This window comes from Colossoma macropomum, unplaced genomic scaffold, assembly GCF_904425465.1.
Source record: "Colossoma macropomum unplaced genomic scaffold, Colossoma_macropomum, whole genome shotgun sequence".
Classification (NCBI taxonomy): Eukaryota; Metazoa; Chordata; class Actinopteri; order Characiformes; family Serrasalmidae; genus Colossoma; species Colossoma macropomum.
Genome location: NW_023494804.1, coordinates 21683160 through 21702629, shown reverse-complemented (window position 1 = coordinate 21702629; position 19470 = coordinate 21683160). Strand labels below are relative to the sequence as shown.

At 39.5% G+C, this 19470-nt stretch overlaps 1 protein-coding gene across 1 annotated transcript in view; it reads right to left on the bottom strand.

Annotated features, from left to right (window-relative positions):
* Positions 1-9166, bottom strand: part of ugcg (UDP-glucose ceramide glucosyltransferase) — a 37503-nt gene extending 28337 nt beyond the window's left edge. The window contains exon 1 of the mRNA XM_036595326.1: positions 8986-9166. Within this exon, the coding sequence (XP_036451219.1) occupies positions 8986-9083 (98 nt within the window). The 5' untranslated portion in view covers positions 9084-9166. The remainder of the gene's footprint in view (positions 1-8985) is intronic.
* Positions 9167-19470: the final 10304 nt, after the last annotated feature.

Genomic DNA, 19470 nt, shown 5'->3' with positions numbered 1-19470 from the left:
ATTATAATCATATATCCATTAATAACAATAATAAAATAGAGGCTTTCAACAGTTATGCTACTATCCCCCCCCCCAACTAACTGCTGCATTGCTGTGGTCTAGTGGGGACCTCTGTTACTGATGATTTTCTTCAGACAGAGCAGTTCTCTTTCCCATGTTGAGCATCTGCAATGAGGAAGTGACAAACACGCAACAGTATACCAGTTGGACAGTCTAGCTGTAGCCATTTACTGCACTCAGTATTTTGAAATTTGGGTAAATGGACAATGACTTGCACCACTCAGAGGCAAACTAAAGAATCAGAAGAAAAAAAAAAACAAAAAAAACAAATCACATTCTGCTAATAATGAAATGTAGTACTTAAAATTTCAAAATGAACACAGTGGAAAGGAGGCTGTTTTTAATTAGCTATGCGTCAGTCATGTGATCAGCTCTGCACATCGTTGTGGCATGAGGAATCAGCATGCAGAACTCTTTTCTATGAAAAATCAAACGCATAATCCATAATACAGTCACTGTGTGACTATATTGCCTAAATGTTCACTGTTCTGCATCAGGGCTCATGCTAAACTACGTTAAGATAAATGCTATGCGTGAAATCATAATGACACAGACCCAATCAACTCTTCCTCACTCTTAGACATGCATGCTAGTCCGCTGTTTGGTTCAGATCATAGAGTTCAGAGGTTAACTGGCACTAACTGGACCTTAAAGGGCCCGTATCAACACCCAACACCCATATGGAACACCCAACTATTCTAATTTTTTTTTAAAAAAAAACAGATTTTGATATGGTATGTAAACATTGCTAAACTTTCAAAACATACCATTCAATCCCCAGTCCATATATGAAAATTAAGCCTGCTTTGCATTATTTGTTTTTGTGATGTCATTAAACACCAACACATTTACATACATCGACGTATTTCCCCATCAGCAGTTCCGCCTGCTCATATTGACGTTATACGGAGCGTTTCAGCCTGGACTGTTTTCTGAATAAGCTGAGAAAAATAAATTATGGCTGTTTTTGTACATAAAACTCACACAAATATCATTAGTGAATTAAACACTAAAATCAAAGAAAAACGTAGAATATGGGCCCTACATATTTGTTGTGAATTGAACGTCAGCATATTTTCCATATCGTGACATATTTCCAAGTGAAACACAGTTTCACAAAGGGTCTCAGAGCTAGCTGAGTGTGGGTGGGAGGAATCATCATGTGGTAAAGTGCAGGTGGAACAGTACTGTCCATGAACCTTTACGAACTAACTTAGATTTTCCAATTACCCACACAGAAGAAAGCGTAGTTAAGCAAAACCAAAATAATCCCACAGTTAAGTGAGTAAAAAACACCTGTCTCACAGACGCAAAGTGATCCAACTGGTTGGGTTGCGGATCTAGTTTCATCAAGCCTCCCACGGTTTCGTCCTGAGACTTTTTACAACAGACACAGATGTTCTAGACAAGCATATAAATGCTCCACATATCAAATTGTGGTTCCATTGACTTACATTAAAAGTAAAGTATGTCTTCTCCTGTAAAGGAGACAACAGCGAGATTATATTGTATGTATATATGTGTGTGTGTATATATATATATATATATATATACACATATATATATATATATATATATATATACATATATATACACACACACATATATATATACATATATATATACATATATATACACATATATATACACACACACACAGAAAGGCCCCAAAATTAAACAGATTAAATACTTTTGCTATAGTTTGTATAACAGTACTGCAAATAAATAAATAACTACATGCAGCCTTTTTAATCTCTGTACATCTGTATATCACCACTGTATGTTTCTATGCTTCTGCTGTGTGGAGGGTTCCACTTGATCAGTGGCATTAATATTTAGCATTTATGGAAACCCTTCATCTTTGGAGAAACTGCAGGAAATAAGGCTTTTGGTTTGATGACTGCAGCTGCAGCTGGTCCTATTCAAACCAGAAAAACTGGTGAAACAAATTTAAAAGAAAAAAGAAAAAAGACAAATGGTATCAAAGACATGGGGGGAAATACACAGTCCTGGAGAAGGCATTTTAGAGTTCCTGATTTCAGCTCCCCACCCCTCTTTCCTTTCGTCAGCTCCACATCATTTCCCATCTATTCATTTTTGGCCCAGTGTCCAGGAAGAATCTGGATTCCATCCTGTTTCACTCTGTGGTTCACCAGCACTGTGCAGGAACAGCTGAGGGGCTTCAAGAGCAGCCACATCCGTCAAAGCCAGAGCACACTGACCTAGCAAATGGCAATATTCTAATGTTATCACTTGACTTTAGTTTGGCTGGAAACAGAACTGACCAGCCAAATAAACCAGTGTGAACAATACGGACAGCAATAAACCACTACAAAAGGGTAAATGGGAGGAAAGTCTATAATGTGAATGCCAAGGGACTCCATTCTTCAGTGTAAAAGGTGGCAACATTCTAGAACAGTGTAAACTGTGTTAATATTCTAGAACAGTGTGAATGGAGTTAACATTCTAGATTAGTGTAAATTCGGAGATGGCATTCTAGAAAGGTGTGAACGGGGGATACCATTCTAGAACACTGTGAATGGAAGGAGAACATTCTCAAACAAAATGAATGGGCATAACGTTCTAGAATGTTAAAACAATATGAATGGGGATGTCATTCTAGAACAGTGTGAACAGTGTCTGTTGGGTCAGTGTGCACTGGGCTCTAGACGTGTAGAAAACTCCTATGCAGGTGAATTAGATGCATTTGGTTCCTTCCAAATGTAAGAGTTTGGGCTGAGTGATACAGATCAGTTAAACTCACATTTCATTTGAAAGTACTTGCATGATTATGGCATCTCTTACTTTTTAAAGGCTTCCTAACTTCTACTTCTAGTCCTCTTTCAGAACATTAGAAATACTATGCATGATTTGTTAAGGTTCAGGTAAGTCCACTGTTTCTGTTCTAACTCTGAATTCTCCTTTCATCATCCAAAATCACTTGATTACTGATATAATGAACAGCGACAGCACTAACCATATCTTGATCTACATATTGAGACCGTGATACATTAAAAACACTCTAATGAACACTTGATGTGGTTAAAGATTAATCTCCGTAATTTGGATTAAAGTTGATTAAATGTGTTGGTTCAGGTAAACGCCTTTGTTTGTCAAAATAGCAAAGTTACACTCATCAGATTCTCAAAGCACACAACAAACAATAGTGTTACTGGTTAGTGGCCCATTTGTATATATAATACATGCCCCCCCCCCCACCCCCACCCCCACCCTCAAACAATATATTGTGCTCTAACAAAACCAAGGCTCAGCATCAACATTTCTTCAAGGCTTTCTGGCTGTCGGTTGAGCTTGACTGCTAAGGTACCAGTATGCTGCAGACGTTCCCGGCGACATTTCATTTCTTAAATGTCAAACAACAGGGCTTATCACTTATACAGGGACGCATGCCGATAGAGAAGGGCTGATATGTAAGAAAGAAAGTGCAGTACTAGGACTGAGTCACCACACACACACACACACACACACACACACGTTACAGTTTTCCGCTAAACCCCCCCTCTCCTTTGTGGTATGTGACCTCTACATATCATGAAGTCTAAGATGAGGGAACATGACTTGCCAAAGCAAGATAAGAATCCGACCTACCATGTTCTGTGTTACAGAGCCACTAAGCCTAAAATTAGAATGCCCACGAAACCGATTCTTTGTTACCAGGGCTTGGGAGCGGGAAAAGGGGCTCGAGTTCACTGTACCACATTTGTAGACCTAAAGAAATCATTCTTATATTTCTGACCTACAAACCTATATATCTGCATAGGCAGACATGCATATCGAAAATATATCAGCATAAGCCCACAACTCCCATACTGGTGTATTCGTGCACTATGTTGTTTGTTAATCATTGCTGGTCTTAACAGTAGCGATATCACAAAAAGCTGCAATATGCAAATCATGCTGTTTTTACAGTGTGTGTTGAGTATTTTGACCAATCGCAGTTCTTATTTCTGGTGTTCTGACAAATCAAGGTATTTAGTTAAAGATTCAGTTTTGTTCAACCTAAAACAGGGCAGTCTTTAACATACAATTAGTCCAGCAATGTTTTAGATGCTGTTGAAAGCACAATTTATATCCATTTGCTGAGTTTAACATATTAGAAAAAAATAAAACAAAATACTAAATGTGCCATAACTTTGCTTGGGCCACATTTTATTTTACTTTTCCACAATATGCACAATTCAGGAAATACACAGTAACTGTGCAGAAGTATGTTCTCTGTAGAGTGTGTATACACCTAGAAAATCAACATAACATGTAATTTGATGGTAGATGCCCAAACCTTTGCATACAACTGTGTATCATGAGGTGCATCATAACTGCAGTATGAAGTAATAAAATTGGATTGCTGAAAATCCAAAATTTGAGTGCTGACTTACTAAAAATTTAGGGTATTAGTCCATCTTTCCTCTAGTAGTAATTTTAGTAAATTAGTAAATTGTTTCCTTATTCAATTCAATCAGTTACATTAACATTTTAGACGATCCAAAGCAACAAATTAAAATGGCAGCACATCTAATATGAAGCATCATCTTTGCCAGCTTGGTGGTGCGTGAAATCCAGGCAAGCCAAAGCACAGCTTCAGACTAGCCAAGGGGAAGTCAGAGACTTGCCAGATCAACACACACACACACACACACACACACACGCACACACACATGTTCAAACTGCATCCAGAAAGGTGATATCTTGGAGGCATACATGTGACTAAAGCTGCCAAGTAGGTTGAGGTCAAGTAGGACATATTTCACACTTGACTCTCTAGCACAAGCCCGGCCATCTCTTCAGTACTAGAATACTAAGTCTGAGACAAAGAGATTCCTTTTCTTCGTTAAGAGGAAATGCATTTAACTTCTCTTTCAGCCTCAATGAAGTAATTGTGCTCCCGACTCCAATCACAGAGACTGCATTATAATCCAGTAAAGCCTCCCTGGCTCACTGTATAGAAGCCCACTCTGGTATTATGTTCAGAGATATTAATTAATTAAGGTCACTGATGACCATTCCCAAGAAAACAGCAAGAATAAGGAGTGACTCTCTGCCCAGTAGTACCAGTGGACAAACAAGTGGCCCGTTGTCTACATATGCTCAGTTCCTGGACAGTCTTGTTAGCTAAACAAACCCACAACAAGCAGATCTTCATAAAAGAGCCTTTAGCACCAGAGTGATGTGAATGACCTCATGAGTAAGCCGGGAGGTGGAAAGTGTGCTGGCAGCGGGGGCATGACCGAGCACGTCGGGCGATGCAGTCAAAGAAAGCCCACAGTGTGGATCGCAGGAATAGCTCTTCACTTTTAAAGGTGTCCAACAGCAACTGTTCAGTGGACATCCCGAATTTTACATCAGGGATGACCAGTTCTGGTCCTGGAGAGCTGGTGTCCAACACAGTCGCGTGACCGTCCTGCTGAAACTTATCCTGGTAACGACCTAATGAGGTGAACTAGGGGTGTCTGAGCAGCTGCACTGGACACCAGCCCTCCAGGACTGTAACTCATGACCCCTGTTGTACAGGTTCACTGACCTACAAACATAATACCCACTGACAGTGTCTCATAAAGGTTTTTTTAATTTAAGAAACACTTTTAAGTGACTAAATGCTGCAAATGTGTCAGAGAAGTAGCCATCTCTGTAGGGCTGAAAGATGTGGAGAAAATATGTGATTTTCCTGACCAATACTGTGATATCAATTTAAATGTGCAATTGTATTTTTTTTCTTTTTCACCAAAAATACTAATTTTACCAAGACTGGCACCAGCATTGATTTTTTTAGGTTTCAGACTTTAACGCAAAACACAGTATGCCAGACTGCTTTCTCTTTAATAGGTTAAATTTCCCCATAAAAATTAGAACAGCACAGAATAATGAAGCAAATAAAATTACAGCTTGAGCCATTTAAAAATGGCACACTTGTAAATTGCTATTTCCACATAAAAATTATTCATTGCTCAGTCATACATCTCTGGTACTTTGCCCAAAAATAAAAAACACCAATTGTAATACTTCTGACTGGAATTTAACAAAAAAAGGGGAAAATAAGTTCACAGAAGTTGCCCAGACTTGTAATGGAACATTCATAATGAAACACTACAAGCGCACATTTGATGAAATAAAACTGAGTCATAATGGAAACAAGATGTACTTTAAGATGTACTTTAAGATAATGTGTGCTCAACTGGGCAGGTATCATGCACAAGTGGTGAGCAGAAGGTCAACAAAAAGGATTTTGTTGTTGTGTTCTTACACTATTATTACTGACCAAGCTTGGTCTGAAAAGCCAAGCTGGTAATTATTCGTCCAGCACACTTATTTAACCACTGTACATAAATAGAGTAGGGTACGACTGAAAAAAATACTTTGTAGGCCGAACAAAAGATCTGCAGTACTATTATAGGGTACTACAGTCCTACATCACTACTACACTACTACTACAGGAATCCTATAGCTTCCTACAGTTTGACAGGGTACCAGATATATACAGTATTACTGGAATATAATGCAGAGGTGAAAAGATTATAGATTATTCTATAAGAATTAAACAGCATTACAGAAAATTATACAGCACTCACAGTTGGTTATTGTAATATTACAGTTCTTTTTATAAGCGACTGACAAAGTCTTTAAGTATAAACGTGTGACTGCGGTCAGCAGGCGCATGGTCTTAAGACTCGAGACCCAGTCAGAGTTTTTGACCTTGTCCTATTACATCTCAGCATATCTACCTTCTGATTAGCCAGATCAGACGGAGGCCCACGGCAAGGCATAAAGCTTAAGACAGTAGACTGTGTAGTAGAACCTCTACCAATCGAGGAAAGAACGCATTGCCAAAGCCGTTTAGTCTGCAATTCCAGCAGACAGACAGCAAACTGAGCATCACTGATGAGAGTATAATGTATGGTAACTGAAGGACAGTCTCATTTACAAGCAGCGCAGGGCAGACCCAGATCACATGATCATCACAGAGAGGTGACAAGAGAAGGAGGAAGTTTCAGCTACAGCAGTGTATATACACCCACCTCTGTCTATATAAACAGTGAAATGTCATTTTCCTTATGCTAAAAAAATGCCATAAGATGCCCTTGTTATCTAAACTACACTCATAAAAAAGATTTTTTCAAGGGTTCCTTACTAAAGGGACTGGCTCTATTTAGAATCATGAGTTCTATATAGAACCTTTTCATGCTTAAATGTTTCTTTGCATCCTGCCTTTCACCCAATGACCGCTGGGATAGGCTCCAACATCCCCTGCGACCCAGAAGGATAAGCAGCTTAGATAGTGTGTGTGTGTTTCTTTGCATGGTGAAATCGATCTTCAAGGAGAATGTGTTCCATACGGTTCTATGTAGAACCTTTTTGTAACAATAGCAGAGGCCTTTTTGATGCTATAAAGAAACCTTTTCAGAAACATAGCACCACATACAACACATTCTCCATCAATCTGAAGAACCATTTCACCATGCAAAGTACACCCTTAAAAAAAGATGGTTCTTCAAGTGTTCTTTAGTAAAGAAAATGGTTCTATACAGAACCATGAACACTCAAAGGACCCTTTGCATGATTAGAAGGTTCTTTGCATCATAAAAGCGTTCTTCAGATTGAGGAGGAAGGTCCTGTAGATGGTTCTACTTGGAACCTTTTTGAAAAGGCTTCGATGTAGTACCCAAAAGGGTTCTTCTATTGTTACAAGCTTGACACTGTAACAACAGAAGAACCCTCTTCTAAAAAAATGTTTTATATAGAAGCATCTACAGCACATTCTGAAGAACCTTCATGATGCAAAGGGTTCTTTGAGTGTTTATGGCTCTTTATAAAACCATTTTCTTTACTCAAGAACCCTTAAAGAATCTTTTTTAAGAGTATACAATCCAAGTATAAAATGGTTCTATATAGAACTCACGGTTCTTCCTTTTCTAAAAAAAGATCTGAAGAACCATCTTTTTTTAAGTGTGTATATGATCAGTTCAGCTGCATTAATCCAGTAATTGATTCCACAGAGCCTCAGTGAGGACAGTTCAAAGAGCAGCGACAGCCGCTGCATAGCGAGAGAGAGAGAGAGAGAGAGAGAGAGCGAGAGAGAGAGAGAGAGAGAGAGAGAGAGAGAGAGAGAGAGAGAGAGAGAGAGAGAGATGACTAACACAAATACGACAAACACCGAGGCTAACGCGTGTTTCTTAGCACTAACACGGTCTTTCTGAGAGGTTTCGGAGCAGACTGGATCTACAGGATCCCAGCTCGGAGTCCCAGAGGCACAGAGAAGACCACATTAGCGCTTGTACTAAAACATGCACCTTCACACACATAGACTTCAAACTAGCTCGCTTCCCGAAAGGAATATAAGATACAAGACGGAAATAATAAGCCTTTTATGAAAGACGACTTTCAGGGGCTGCTCAGTATATCGCCAGTAACCGAAATTGAAAGAAAGCCGGCTTGTACTGAGTTCCTGAGCCCGGGCAGCTAGCTTAACTAAGCTAACGCTAGCCAGCTCCCCAAACGAAACCCCATTTAAAGACGAGTCAGTCACAGGCTCAGCGATTAACTTACTCACTGCCCAGGGGCAAAAACACCTTTTTGTAAGGCTCAGACCCAAGAAACCCAGCCACTACCTGAACACACTGCAGAACGTTACCAGCTGCTAAATCTCCACAGAATGAACCTTCACGTAAGTTAGCTGTTAGCCATTTAACTAACCCAGCTAGCTTAGCCACTACCTGTGATAAAACCCATATCCTGGTCTTCGACAACTCGTTATTATTCACAAACACCCTGTTTATCTATCTTCTACAACGACACAGAAATGACAAAATCATTAAAAATGGAAAATCCGTCGGCTAACTCGTCTCATTCGGGGTCCCACGAGTCAACGCTGTGTTATGCACAAAAATGAGCATTAACGCTTTGGCTACTTACACGTAGATGATGGACATGAAATGCATGAGCCAGAGAACAATAAATAAGAGAAATCCGAAGATGGAGAACGCTTGCATAGCGACATCGAGCAGGGCCATGGCTGTGCCTTCAGTGCAGTGACAGACACGGCTGTTTTGGCCCTGATTAGTGAAACGATGCGAAGACGAGAGTCAGACTAAAAGAGGCGGGACCTGCTGCTTAGTAAGCGGGTGGGTTACGGAATTGGAGGTGAGTTACGGAGTTGGGGGTGGGGCAGGGGGCGGTCAGGACTAGGTTTAGATTTAAGGTGGAACTGGTCTTAAGGTGCTCCTAGATATGGGCTGTGTTAGGTCAGAACTGGATTAGTGGTGGGCTTGTGTAGGGGTGGGTTAGTGTCAGGCTTGTGTTGTGGTGGGTTAGCGGTGGGCTAGTGTCGAGCTTGTGTTGGGGTGCGTTAGCGGTGGGTTTGTGTAGGGGTGGGATAGAAATAGGCTAGTGAAGGGGAGGGTTAGTAGTGGGCTTGTATTAGGGTGGGTTCGTGCTGGGCTTGTATTAGGGTGAGTTAGTGGTGGGTAAGTGGTTGATTAGTAGAGGGCTTGTGTTTGGTTGGGTTAATGGTGGATTAGTGTCAGGCTTGTGTTGGATGGGTTAGCGGTGGGCTAGTGCCGAGCTTGTGTTGGGGTGGGTTAGCGGTGGGTTTGTGTAGGGGTGGGATAGGAGTAGGCTTGTGTAGGGGAGGGTTAGTGGTGGACTTGTATTAGGGTGGGTTAGTGGTGGGCTTGTGTAGGTGAGGGTTAGTGGTGGGTTAGTGATGGGCTTGTGTTGGGGTGCGTTAGTGGTAGGCTCATGTTGGGTGGGTTAGTGGTGCTGAGGTCAGTTTAGGGTGTTATGGAGTTGGGGTTGGGTTTGCAGTTAGTTAGGGTTGGGGTAGGTTTGTAGTGGGTTTAAGGTAAACTTGGATTAAGGATGTTCTTAGGTATGGTCAGGGCAAAGTTTGAATTTAGTAGTGGGTTTGTATTGGGGTGGGTCAGTGGTGGGTTTTTGTTGATGGTATGGTTGTATTGGAGTGGGTCAGTGGTGGGTTTTTGTTGATGGTATGGTTGTATTGGAGCGGGTCAGTGGTGGGTTTGTGTTGGGATGAGTTGATGGTGTGCTTGTGTTTCGGTGGGTTTGAGCTGGGGTTAGAGTTGGTTTGGATTTGGGGTAGGTTAGTGGTGGGCTTGTCTTGGGGTGGGTTTGGGGTGAGTTTGGAGTGAGTTTGGGGTGGGTTTGGATTTGTGATGGGATTGAGGTGGGCGTAGGATGAGCAGACTTGGGGTGGGTTTTAGATTTGGGGTGGGTTTGTATTTGAGAGGATTTGGAATGGGTTTGGGATGGGCAGTGGCAGATGTTTTTTTTTAATTTTAGAATGTTGCTTTATTAATACTTCTTAAATTAAATTATTCAACTTATTTACAGGTTCAGTTTTTCAGATCCCGAGTGCTCACCTGCCTGCTTATGTTGATTATAATTTATCGTCCTTGCCACACCCTCCCAAAGTTTCAGATCTAGAATCAATGTTGCAATCTGCAGTCTCCAAATAGATGGTTTGCTTTCAGGTTGTGTTTAGAACAAAACATAGGAATATAGACTACACAAAAACAGTACTAGAAAAAAATACTTTAAAATTAGTTTTCTGAAAAACCCTTATATAATTCTTCCACATCTGCTTACTGAGCCTCACATCCACACAATGAACTACAAACAACAAATCTGCCAAGCCTTAAACATGTGACACAGGTAGATGTCAAGGACAGCAAACACGAAACCTGATTGTGATTATATGATAAAATGGTTTACATGCCACAGTACATTTCTAAATATATCAACATCTGACCTGTACAACTGACAGAGAAAAGGGTGAGGACCAACTTCGGAAGGACTGCCATACTTAACATATGGCAGTGCAATACTGATTGGGCCTCACAGCTAACTCTCTATTAATTAGCAACTGTAAGCTGAGATCAACTTTCTGTTTTCTGAGCAGCAGAAACTTAATGTGCATCAGCTTTGAAAGTTTTGAAATTTCAAAGCGGAAGAAATGTGAGCACTAAGAAGAGACGATTACTTCTCAGAAATATTGTATGTGAGGAGGACACGTGACTTGTGTCTTGGTAAAAAAAAAATGGAGGCTCAAACCTGCTCAGGTTTAAATAACAGGGGAAGCTCATTCAGTAACAGGTACCGACACTGATCCAGATGTATGCCTTTAGGATTTAGAATGCCAGCTGCTCAAAGTGTTTTGTGTAAACCCATTAGAACAGTTGGAAAATTGTGCCTCTTTTGGCCACACACCTATTTATTTTATTCACAGTGGAATTTCTGTGAATATGACCACTGGCTCCACTATAATCATGTTTGCACAAAACATCTCATTATGTCATATGATATCTTCTGGACCGAGGCCTTTTCTTGATGATAGTGCTGGATTTTGTTTCTGTGAAACTAGCCAGGAATGAACTAAGTGAAAACAGTACAGTCATGGCTGTTCCTTTATCAGTCATAAGGCTATGACATCACTGCTGACATCACTGTTTGGAAACCAGCATGACCTGGTGAAGGGTGACACAGAAAGAGAGGGTAAGTACATTGTATTCAGGATTTAGTAATGCTGCTGCCCTGAAGCAGTACTACTACGCCCTAAAAACATGGTTCTTCAAGGGTTCTTTAGCAAAGCTAGTGGCTCTATATAGAACCGTGAACACTCAGAACACTGTGAATGCATGAACAGTTATTTGCCTGGTCAAATGGTTCTGATCTATGATGGAACAGTTGTACATGTTTTTTAAGGACGCTTTTTAATATTGGTTTTATATAGCGACATAAAGAGCATTTTATGGTACTATATAGAACCTTTTTGCTAAGAGTGTACTTTTTGGGCATTAAAAAGTGTGTTTAATTTAAATTTGACAGTGATGTATCGTCACTCATTGATAAAAGTTATTTAATCATAAGTGTTTAAATATTTATTATTATTATGCCTAAAATTTTTCTATATAACACCAAAAAAAGTTCCACTATCGTGTGTATATCTATATAATTAATAATAATTATTTAATCTGAATAATTATACATGTACATATATATTTTCTCACTATTATGATCTTTATTTCATTACATTTATATTATATTATTATAACATCCACAAAATGGTTCTATATAGCACCAAAAAGAGTTGTATATATATATATATATATATATATATATATATATATATATATATATATACACATATTATTTAATCCAAATAATTATATGTGTACATATCTCAAGATTATGGTCTTTATTTCATTATTATATTATAATTATGTCCAAAGAATGTTTCTATATAACACCAAAAAGGTTCCATTATTGTTGCAAGACAAATAACATTTTATTTTCATGGTACTATATAGAAATATTTTTTGCTAAAAGTGAACTTTGTGACATTATAAAAATATCATTACTAATTCCTGAATAAAATGTAATTTCCCTTTCTTCCTGTGTCACCTTTCACTAGATCATGCGGGTTTCTAAACAGTGACGCCAGGGCCAATAAAGGTGTGGCTGTTATCGTGTGGTTTCACTTGATGCATTGTTGACCATTGTTGTTGTTCTTGTCCTTCTTATTACTATTGTTACTACTATTACAAAGTGCTTTACAGTAAAACTAAAACCACAACAGAGGAAAAAGAAGAAAAAGGACTAAACAACATATAGTAAACTACAAAGAGAAGAAACGAAAAAAATGATGCTAAATGATGAAAGCTGTATGTAGCTCTCTGAGCATTGTCCAATCTCGGTTGATATACCCAAACTCAGAGTCAGGAGACCTGATCAGATGGGAGTACTCCATCTTTGCTCTATTATGTAATAAAAGTTGAACAGGTTAGGTTGCACTGTAAAGACCGAATTGTGAAGTCAAGTTCGGATTTCCATTTGTGGTGCGTGTTGCAATCATCTTATGCAAATCATTTTTTTCACTCAGCAGGAAGTTGTGCTTCATATGAATACATACCAGTGTGACTGAATCATGTTTGTTTCTATCTACAACAACGCAGTACTTTCTGTGAAAAATCAGTTTTCTGAAAAACTCTCATTGAGTAATTCTTCCATATTTGCTTATTGAGCTCCATGTCCACACCTTGGCATACAAGCAACAAATCTGCCACCCTTAAACATGTGACACAAGTAAATGTCAAGGACAGCAAAGGCGAAAGCTGACGGTGATTATGTGATAAAAAGGTTTACACGCCACAGTGCATTTCCAAATATATCAACACTTGGGCTATACAACTGACAGATAAAGCTTTATTAGTAAGAGTAAAGGACGAGGGCCAACTTCGGAGGGAGTGCCATGCGGAACATACGGTGGCGTGATACTGATTGGGCCTTACAGCTAACAGTCTGTAAGCTGAGATCATCTTTGTATTTTCAGTGGAAACTGAACATGTCTAAAAAAAAACTAACCAATATCACAGTGTGGTTGAATCCTCTTTGTCTCTACCTAGAACAGCGTAGTGGTTTCTGTGATGGAAAGAGACAGCATATCCCCACTAATGTTTTGAGTATACAGCTATAAAGATTTCTGGGAAAGTGCCTTCACACTCTCACACCACAGAGCTCTACTCCAGGGCTTTGAGGATTAATTTGGTGTGTCTAGTTAATTAACATAACTTTCAGGGTGAATAGTTTTTTCAAGAGGTTTCTAACTATGACAGGCCTACATATTAGTAGACTATCATAATAACAGCCTATTAAACAATCACTTTTAATACTGTGGCAAAGACTATGACACAAATCAATAGTGAATGAAAAGGTAATACAGGAATCTGCACTAACATATCCATCAGGATGTCCACAGCGAGAGCCATAGATTTTCTAGGAAGATTAGACACTGCCATCTTGTGGTCATGTTAAAGAGTTGCAGCTGTTGCGAGAAGGGTCTGGCTGCAAGACATGCACTCTCAGCCTACATCCGCCGCCAGCCTATTGATGACGTCAGTGCACGCTCTGCCACGTGTTTTTGTCGGTTTTATGAGGAAAAACAGAGAATCACGTACTGTTTGGACAACAAGAGTTACACTGAATGTATATTAACGTTACCAGACTGATAATAAGATAATCAAATATGGAAACTTTCAAAATAAAACCTGCCACGACGATAAGAGTTAAATGTTGGGTTTATTCGCAGAAAAAACAAACTACTGAAAGTAATGAAAGCCATGCTGAAGACGGTTAGAACCGGTTATCAAAAACTGTAATACTGAATAAAATAGAACTTATTAAGGATTCTGAGAGGTTGTGCCAACATACAGTCAACGTAGTATCGATTACCTTTGCTGTCTCGTCAACGTCGTCACAACCTCCTAGAAAGTTGTCAGACAACGTTGTCTTAACTTTCTGAGGAATTACATTTCAACGTTGTGACAATGTAGAGAGCACCAAGCAGGCGACGCTGTGGGCACCAAAACAGTAGTCACAACGTACCTGTGTTTGCATGACCGTTGGTTTTGCTTCCTAACGGGAATTGGCTTGATGGCTGCTGTTAGAGGCCATTAGGAAACGATCATATTTATCTGGAATCAGTCCCAAAACACCTGATTAAACGACCAGAATCCTTTACACCGTGCTATCAACCCATCAGGAAAACACAGAATACCATTAGCGACTACTGAAAACCACCAGGAACCAGCAGACACTTTAATGGTTTCTATGATTTTTTCAGCAGGGAGGTACATTAAATGTAACTTTCTAGCCGTTTTATGGATGAAAAATGGATTACGTGATGATATCGCTAAGCAGCAGCAGCCAAAAGTTACCGCGCCTTTGGGCTGTTTCTGCTATTGTGGCAGAGAGTGCACGTGCCCATGACGTCACTGGGGCTGAGAGTGCATCTGGCTGAGAGTGCATGTCTGCAGCCTGACTCTATTGTGGGGGGCTGTTGCAGCTATAATAGCTGACCACAAGTTGCCTATTTATAAGAATATAGGGGCTTAGTATGCAGAGCTGTCCCTTGTATAAGCATTTGCTTAGGGACTCCAAACCCCCAGGGGGCTCCACAGGTACAGTTATGTGCAAAGTCACAGACCACCCTTCGTTTATTTCATGTCCAGTCGAAAAAGCCACTAAATACAAGTTCGAATTTTTCAGGAGATACTGAGGAGATATAAAATTATACACTTGCACAAAGTTTCCAAAACTGCAGGTTAAACATTTAACAATTAAATCTTTCATCTTTGAGAGAGAGGAGAAAATCAAGCTGCTTCAGATCTGAAAAAGTTCATGGGTGTTTCTGTTCATCCTTCCACTGTGAGAAGACAACTCAGCGCAATCAGTCTGAAAGGATGAGTAACTGTCAAGAAGCCTCACTGAGAAAAGAAAATTGATAAAAAAAAGAAAATTTGCACCAAAACTGGACATCTGAGATGTGGATAAGTCCAAATTTGCAATTGAAATTTCTTGAATTGTTAGAAAAAGAAAATGCAACCAACTTCTAAGACTGAACTTTGGAGGTGTGAAAAAATATGCCTGCAGATTTCTTTGAAAAATGAAAAGTGAGTCTCCTGAAAAGAATGGAAGCTGTAATAAAGGAAAAAAGTGAACACACTAAATTAGGAAGGCATCGATACTGACACTGCTATTGGGCCGATACCGTGATCATTTACTCAGTACACAGAATTCACAGACACCAACACACCGATACCCCCAGATACCTTGAGACGTAAGCTGAGTTTAGCTGCCACACTAATGAACGAACACAGTGAAGAGTTACTGATTGTGACAGTTGGGCACAAAGTTGTCGATCACTATAAACATTCTGTCTTGGCAGATTCCCACCAGACCTCCACTGTGTGATTTTAGCCAGTTTTAAACACACAATCACAGCCACTTCCCCAATATGAGTGGAGACACGTAGGCCAGCGAAACAGAGACAGAAAAAAAACTCAACGTCTGCTACCAAAGTCTGACTTTACTTTGTTTGACTGAATAGAATTCTTGTAAATAGGCTGCAGGGAGACTGTATTGTACTATCGTGTACATCACCGCCTGGTTTTAGCTTCAATGCACAGTGTTAGCAGCGCTGCTCAGTTTCTCAGTGTGTTTGCGCAGTACTCGGAGCTCAGAATATTATTTTGAGTGAAACAGCTTTATTTGGAATTGTTCATGGACAGAGCTGACTGTATAGGCTGCATTTCAGACAGTATGAACAGAGCATTTTGTACAGTGTGAATTTAGAAATTGTTGGCTTTGTCTGCACATGATGGACTGTTTAAATGTACAAACTCACTGAAGAACAAGATTTCTAAAATTGCACAGTGTATGTTTGGTTTAGAGGACATTCAGATACAGCTCAATCTGCCAAACAAAAGACCCCAAGAAGACAAACTCCTCAACTGAGCTCCTCAGATGCATTTTCTGCGGTCACTGTTGTTGAAGGACACAGATGAGGAGCAAAACTACAGCTGTACAGAAGTGCTTTTCTGACATTAAAAAAAACAAAGCCCACTCTTTTTCTACTCAGTACAAGGTAGCGTTAAATAATATAGCATGGCTAGCTGATGCACTTCATTTACACCACCAGCAACTTAATTGTAAGTAGATTACACAGTATGGTGTCGGACTCGCGATCGGCAAGAAACAAAAAAATATGTATTCAAATGTATTATATTGTTTTTAGTTGATAAAGCCAAAGTTTTCTGTTTGTACTTATGTACTTATACTTAATGGCCGTTTTAACTGGAAACTTAGTTAATGAAAGGTGGTCTCTGACTTTTGCACAGTACTAATTGTATTGTTTATTTACTTTGTTTTCTGTATTATTCATGTATTTTATTCATATATAAATTTTCTGTATATGCTTATTTATTAGCTTTTTTATGTATCGGTGGGGTGGGAAGCCAGTCCCCAAGTAGGATGCCACTTAAATGTGACTCAAATGTTCAGGAACACTTATGTTAGTATGTGTATGTACTTGACGGTTCGACTCAGGTGTGTTAGAACAGGTAAACTAGGAAAATATGCAGTGTGGGATGTTCTAGTCTGGAAGTCTGTTTTTTAAGTACAAAATTAAAGTTTCAAAATATATTATTCACTTTCTGGTTCATACTATCCAAATAATGAAAAAAAAACCCAGCCCATTTATAATTTGTAACGTCACAAAAAACATTGCACTCACATATGTCTGTCTATTCAGTCTGCAGCAGTTTAGCCCCACCTGTTGACAATGAAAGAATGTTTCAGTCCAGACTGCTTTTTGAATGAGACACAACACAGGCAGCCAATCAGAACAGAGTGCATTTACATATATCAATCTTAAAGGATTGTAAAGGATAAAGAGAGGTTGGCCACTTGTCCAATGATTTATGACTGTCTTTGGTGTATAAAACCACATAAACATCGTAAGTAGACTGCAGAAATGGAATACTCTAAAGTTGTAGGATATGGACCCTTTAAGTTTGTTCTCTGTATAGGATGTGCAACTTATACTTACGTATATTTACAGCAGTCCACTATAACCACACACATAAGAAGAGCTCATTTACAGGTCTAAAGAGACGCTGCCATTGTAGCTGAGCTTGCTAATCCTACTCAGAGAAGTTGTGCACGAATCTTCAAACCACACAACACAATGCATTGTGGGTATCCCCTATCCACTAGGGTATATCAGTTGTACACTACTTATTGCAGTGCATTGTGGGATTGTGTGAGTGCACTGGATCTTCTGCACTTTGTTTTTGGATACCGATAGAAAATGGCAGAACCCCAAAATAGTGCACTATATAGTGAATAGGGTGCAGTTTTGGACACAGTTTGAGACTCACTGCTGCACTCTATATGTTGTCTCATGCTATTAAGTATTGAAGCTATTAAGTGGTCTTTGTTTGGCTTATCATGACTCACTGTGCACACCTGTGCATTTTCTCAGCTAGTCAGCTATTTCTTTTTGCCCAAAGCCTTCTGTGCCTTACAGTGTGAGCAACTGTGGAGCAATTTGCACACCATTCTGCCAGTGGTGGGTTTAAAACATTTTACCAGGAGTGGCAGAGGGTGGCAGGATGTTTCAACAGGGTGGCAGTGTTACAGATGCTCTTGCAATTTTAATGTGTGATCAGGGGTGAGGAAAGGGGGATGTGGAGAGAGTTTGTAGTGTTTTTCCATCAATAGCAAAATAACTCTACCATTAATGGCAAAGCGGGACTGACCAGACGTACTCACAATGATAACGTGGGACCAGGAGAGGGGGTGGGGGAGTTATTGGAGAGTTATTCCACCGATAGCAAAATTACTCTCCCTTTAAAGGCGCAAATCACCCCACACCGAGGTGGAAGCCAATGACGTAGCAGTAATTTTGGGGTGGCATCTGGGGCGGCCAGTCGGATTATAGGAATGGCACTGGCCATTCTGGCCACCCCTTAAAAACCGGACAGGTATTACTCAAACACAGATAACTTTGCCAACTATCAGGCCTACTGACCCATACACAAGAAGCATCAGAAGCGTTATATAATCATATTATATAATAAATGGAGCAGAATCGGAGCCCTTTGTGTTCATGTGTCTACAATAAGCTATCGCCAACCCTCTGTGCGGTGGGACTGACCTTACTGTTGTATTTTCTTTCACCCACATTAAGGAAATTTCCTGCCTAGGACTGGCTTCCAGTGTCCAGACGTGGTTAGGAAGCAGTCACACTTACTCAGTTCCGCAGATGGAATGTTTTTTAAATTATAATACTTATAATACTCATCAATACTAATAATATAATACTATTATCCTTCACATTTAGTTTGGGGTGAGTTTGAATAAAGCTTTGGAATACCTCAGTTTTTATATCGTGTATATATATATATATATATATGTATATATATATATATATATATATATATATATATATATATATATATATATATGTGTGTGTGTGTGTGTGTGTGTGTATGTATATATATATATATATATATATATATATATATACACACCTCCGTTTGACCAGAGATATATATTAGTCCCTAGCTCATAATTTTGAGCTTTGTAAAAAGTAAACAAATAACTACAAACAAATAAATAGTAAACAATACAAATAAATTAATACTGCTGCATGCTTCTTACAAAGTTTTTTTTCTTACAAAGAAAAAGTTTACGTAAAAGTTTTTCGTAGCATGAGTTTGGACGCACAGCTGTGCAGTGCAGAGGCCACAAATCAAGTTTTTGTGACCGGAAGTTGTGCTCACAGGGGCTGAGGAGCAGTTCAGGCATGCCTGTGATACTCAAACGCAAACTCTTTCCGACACGCCTCTGCGAAAAAGTCCAAGAAAATGAAAAAACCCACAACTCAACAGTCAACTCCGAGCGTTTCGACTCTCTGACTCGTTGGCCAAGAGTCGACTCACACTTCCAGGCGAGTCAGAGAGGAAGAATCGACTCTTTTGGAGTCGACTCCCATAGTTTATCGCCCTCCTCCAAATCCACGTCACGGCTGTGTGGATT